This window comes from Pterocles gutturalis, unplaced genomic scaffold, assembly GCF_000699245.1.
Source record: "Pterocles gutturalis isolate BGI_N339 unplaced genomic scaffold, ASM69924v1 Scaffold51848, whole genome shotgun sequence".
In the NCBI taxonomy this organism is placed as follows: Eukaryota; Metazoa; Chordata; class Aves; order Pterocliformes; family Pteroclidae; genus Pterocles; species Pterocles gutturalis.
Genome location: NW_010127591.1, coordinates 4,383 through 9,768, shown reverse-complemented (window position 1 = coordinate 9,768; position 5,386 = coordinate 4,383). Strand labels below are relative to the sequence as shown.

General features: G+C 46.5%; 1 protein-coding gene across 1 annotated transcript; it reads left to right on the top strand.

The window, feature by feature from the left end:
• Positions 1–509: 509 nt before the first annotated feature.
• LOC104459250 (protein phosphatase 1 regulatory inhibitor subunit 16B-like) lies at positions 510–5,064 on the top strand (the record flags this gene model as incomplete). Its single annotated transcript, XM_010079310.1, has 5 exons — positions 510–635; positions 992–1,067; positions 2,122–2,251; positions 2,986–3,154; positions 3,757–5,064. Coding segments are annotated over 5 exons (1,023 nt in total), but the record flags the coding sequence as incomplete, so codon positions are not given.
• Positions 5,065–5,386: the final 322 nt, after the last annotated feature.

Sequence of the window (5,386 nt, the reverse complement as noted above, 5' to 3'; positions counted from 1 at the left end):
TAATTATTATAATTATAGTGTGAATGGAAGTGCAGTTACACAAAGGGAGTCCTGACTAAAGCAGGCTGAAAAATTCATCCAAAAAATCACATCCACATCACTTAAGCGGGGAAGAGGAGACATTCCTCTGGCATGAGGAATGCAGGGTTTCCAGTGGATGATGTTCTCCATTGCAGGCTTGCTTTTGATGGTGCTGTTTCCCTACCTTGGGAAGGACTTAAGAGCACGCAATTTAAAATGTGGAAACATTATTTTTCTAACCCTCCTCAGTAAGTTATTTTAAGAACTGTTAAGCAGTTTCCTCTCCAAACAGAATTAACATGCAGGTAATACAGAGTTGTAGTAACAGGAACAACCTGCTTTTGACCTGATGGCATCTGCCACATGTGAAATACGCTGCCTGTGCAGATCTAGACTCAGACATTATCCAAGAAATTCTACTGAAACTTGGTGTATGAAACCCTTCGTGGTCCTTGCAGGTGGCTCACGCTCTGTTCCTTATCTCCTAGCTGCATATAGCTGCAGCCAATGGGTATCTGCATGCAGCTGAAGTCCTCCTTGACCAGGGGGCAAGCCTGGACGTTAAGGACTGGGATGGCTGGGAACCTCTTCATGCTGCTGCTTTCTGGGGACAGGTAATGATTTTGTTGCAAATGTCATGGATGAGGGTAACATTTCTTTTTGCCTGGACAAGTTGTGGAGTACTCTGCAAATGGAAGAAATCCGTACTAGGGCTGGACTCTCTGAACAGCACCAGATGAGGTCCTTGGGGCTCCAAAAAGAACCTGTTGCTGAGAAAGTTCAGGGGGAGTACATCTGTGCAGCTGAATGGTGGGAACAATGTTTAATGTCACACATGTACCAGAATAATTTGAGGCAAGTTAAGCATGCATGCCGTTGCTTCTTGTCTTATTCCAGCTTTTCAGCTTTGAGGATGAAAGCGATTGCGTAAAATACCTCTGTCAACTTGGCTTTCTTTCCCTTTCTGTAGATGCAGATGGCTGAGTTGCTTGTGTCCCATGGGGCTAGTTTGAGTGCCAGGACATCTTTAGATGAGATGCCAATAGGTGAGTTTGCTAAGCTTAAAAAAAAAAAAATTGCTAAGAAATGCTTTTTCCCCTAGGAGTTCCAGAGTCTTTATATGGTGCTTTCAGAAGCATTAACGTAATTTTTCAGGTGTTTTTAGAATCAAAGTTGCAGTTATTTTAACTGGAACTGAAGTTTTAAAGCACCTACTTTGTTCCTTCTGAAAACACATGTTCCTGCTCATAAAAACAAGGGAGAAGGAATTTCTCAAGCACCAAGTCTTTCTCCAGTGTGTTTCCACTCATGTTATCCCTCTGTACCTGTCCTTGGGCATCTTCCTACCTTGTAGTCTTGGACCGGAGCAGCTGTTGAGTGCAGCCCTAAGATGTGGGTGACTAACTTTGCTTTGGTGCCATGAAGTGTGACAAGCTATAAGGGGTTGGAGAGGAAAGAGAAAGCACACACAAGTCTTAGAACAGACTGGAAGTAAAAATGCTAGAATCTGACCATGTGTATTATAACCTTGTGCCACGTTTTCTTTTGGCAAAAGGTTTTCTGAGCCTTAATTGAAAAATCTGTGCATCCTGATTTTGAAGGTTGGAAGTTCTTTCTGATTCTTTCCTGATCTGGTCTGGTTTTGTCTGCACTTTTTTTTTTTTTTTTTTCTCCATTGGGAGGCTTAAATAAAAATGCTGTATTCAGGGTAGCTGCAGTGTGGTAATTACAGAAATTTCCTTTCCTCCCATGTTGAAGCATTGATACAGTGGTGAATATATCTCTCACCCTTTCATGGGTAAAGGCACAGCATGCTGCAGAGATGGGACAAAACCCAGCTGAACAGCTGGACCATTGCAAAGCTGAGCCACCATCACCATCAGCAGCTCTTGTTTTCTGCTCCTGTTTAGGTGTCCAAACCATTCCACCTCCCCTAATTTGTTCAGAGATTAATGTGCGTAAGCATATTGCAAGCTTAGATCTCCCTTCTCTTCCTCCTGGCATTGCAGTTGTATACACTAGGGAGGCACAGTCAGTAACAGGGTGTTAATGGTGCCACATCTGAACTGTGATTAACGGCTTGGTTTGTGTGTGCCACAGATCTGTGTGAAGAGGAGGAATTCAAAGTGTTACTTCTGGAGTTGAAACACAAACACGATGTGATCATGAAGTCTCAGATGAGGCATAAATCCTCCCTGAGTCGAAGGACCTCCAGCACTGGCAGCCGGGGGTGAGTGCATTGGTCCCTGCAGGTCACCCCGTGCGGTGGCTTGGGCACCCAGGTGTGGTTGCAGAGCACCCTGCGGTCAGAACAGCCCACCTGTCCTTTCCCAATGAACTCCAAAAGGCAGAAGCTGATTTTCAGTTGCCAAAAGCAGAGCTCCTTTGAAGAGTGGTTCCTTCACTAGAACGGTGTTGTGTCTTGGGGGGAAAATTGGCTTTGAGCTGTTGTGGTTTAAGAACTGCTCTGAGCAGAGGACCACGTGGTGGGAATTCGTGCTGTTAAACCACCGATCCTGGTGTCAGAGAATCGGTGCTTCAAGTGGATTAACTTGAGCTTCTCGATGTCTCATGGCCAAGATATTGTGCTTAGACAGTTTGCACAGGTCTTTATAAGATGTTTGCTAGACACCAAAGCCATCCTGCAGACCATAAAACTCCCTAAACAGCCCATGGGCCATTTCCCTCTACGTTTACTCCACTGGTTGCGAGTAAATCCATTGGGTGAGCTGTATCAGATCTAACACAGATTTGCAGTACTACTTTAAAACTCCTTAAAATTCCTCCCACCTTTATTATCCACACTAGTGTCTTTGCTTTGCGTGGGTGCCAGGAAGCTAAATTCACGTTCCATTGCAGTGGGAGAGGCTGTGAAGCACGGGGAGGAGGTGAGAAGAGCTACAGGGTAAGAGGAAATGTCCCGTCCTGCTCACAGCTTCCATGTCCCTTGTCCCTGTCCCGCAGGAAGGTGGTAAGGAGGGCCAGCCTGTCGGACCGGACAAACCTTTACAGGAAGGAGTGTGAGAAAGAGGCCATGGTCTGGCAGCAACTGGGGGCAACAGAAGAAGGAAGAAACTCGGGTCTCATTGGAGAAATTGGGGAGACTCGGCCTGACCAGGAGAACACGGACCCCGTAAGGAATTTCTTCTCTATCATGGGAGTCACTGGTAGCACAGGTTCAATAGCAATGGGTGCCCTGGGATGGAAGGTGGCTGAAAAATTTGTAAAACTCATCCATCAGATGTAAGCAAAAGACCAAATTCTCATTTGGCATAAACTGGGATATCCCACTCAAGTGGAAAGACTGGTTTGGGTTTACAGCTGCATAAACGGTTTTGAGATGAGGCCTTAGCGAACCGGGAAGTTCAGAAAAACTAGTGAATGCATTTCCCCTTACAGCTAACAAACTGGTAATCAGAAGTGTAATCTTGCTTTGCAGTTATTTGTTTTTAATACAGTTATTGCCATGTTATTTCAATATGCTTTTTTTTTTTTTTTTTTTTTTTTTTGAGTTAGTTTTCCATGTTCCTGGTTGGGGATGAGCTCCTGGTTGGGGCTCACCGTGTTTTAGGGTGCTGTTAGTGGGTCCTGTTAATGGGTGAATTCAGTGTTTGTGCTTCAGTACTTGTCTAGTGGAAAGGCTGAGCGTGAGCAGGCTTAGGAAGTTGTCACAGGGATGAACTGTGCTATGTGGGATGGGGAAGGATGCTCTTCTTTCATGTCTTCTTGTTACAGAATTCATTGCTGGAAAACTCCTCCCTCCTTCCGGAGCTAGCAAACAAAAGCACGCAGTGTGACTCTGAAATCCCCCTCCAGAATGGACTCATGGCATCTGCCAGCACGTACCAGTACACCTTTTCCAACGGGGACATTTGGAGTATGCACACTGACCCCGACAGTAACCCCAGCCACATGCTGCCCTACGGCAGCCCCGGGCTCCCCGACACGCAGCAGTTCTGGGGTGCCTACAAGGAGCACAACCACCAAACACTCTCCGAACTGAAGCGGCAGCGGGCTGCAGCCAAACTCCTCAACCACCCTTTCCTCAGCACCCACTTCAGCAGCGGCATGGGAGGAGTTGCCGAGAATGGGGGTGAGGCCAAGTCACACCTCATCGGATCCAGGACTTCTCCCTACAGCTCCAACGGGACCTCGGTGTATTACACAGTGTCCAGTGGTGACCCACCCCTCTTGAAATTCAAAGCTCCCATGGAGGAAATGGAAGAGAAGGTGCATGGGTGCTGCAGAATTTCCTAGTCTCATCTGTTTCTCACCCCAGAGGAAACAAGATGTGGGTGGGTTGTTTGGATCTGTCACAGCGGCCAGGTTGTTTGCATTCCAAAGGGAAAATTTGGTTATGGACATCCTGGCTGTAGCGGCCTCATTCACCTGGAATCGTACTTTACCCTGCCAATTACTTCCATTGCCGCTGAATGAGAAATGCAGGTGGGAGCAAGGCTCTGAGGAGAGGAAGGGATGCGCATCTATCTGGTGTAAAAAAGAGTCGCCCTGGTCTTGCTCCCTGAGGAAGAAGGTATGGTGTGCTGGCTCCCTGTCCTTGGGAAGTCATGGGATGCCTTGGAACAAGGAAAGGATCTGAATTAAAATCTGCATCTGAGCCTCTTGCTGTAAGTCACCAAGCTTCTGGAAGGTGACAGTTCAGACCTGAATTTTCACTTTTGGGTGATGAATATATCGTGGAAGGGAGATCAACCCCCACGTGGGGTTTGCAAGAGTGGACAGAGCTGTTTGCTGTACAGCTGGATCCAGCACTTACAGGGCCTGAGCACCGGGCAAGCAGAGGTGCTGCGCTTGCTTTGGGAAGTTTGCAAGGTGCTGTCTCCTTGCGGTGACAGCTCACCAACACAAACTGTGCGCTGGCTGGGTCCTGTTCTGCTCATGTAAACTCCTCGCTGCAGACTGCCATCAGGTTTGAAGCAGAACTTTTCCTGGAACAGGCTTCACTCAATAGGCTTTAAAACTGGTGTTGCAATAAGGGGCCCTGGCAATAGATATTACTGCAATAAAATACTGACAAAGGTCTATATTGGGATAAGTAATTTAAAAAACTTATTTGTACTATTTAGACTCTTAATTTGTTAAAACTGAAAAGACTTTTGCTGATCTCACTTTCCTATTGATTGTTTGTTTACTCTGTATGCTCAGCACAGATACTAGGGGCAGTATGCTTTGCATTCTGATTTTTTCTGGATTTCCAGACCCGCAGGGCTTGGGAGGGATGAGGAGGAAAGGCTTGCCGACCCTAACCTAGAAATGCCATGAAAGTGTTTCTGATCTCCCTAGATGTTACAACACTTGCATTAACCTGCAGTCCTTGGCTGATAGTTACATGTTAAAGCGTTGC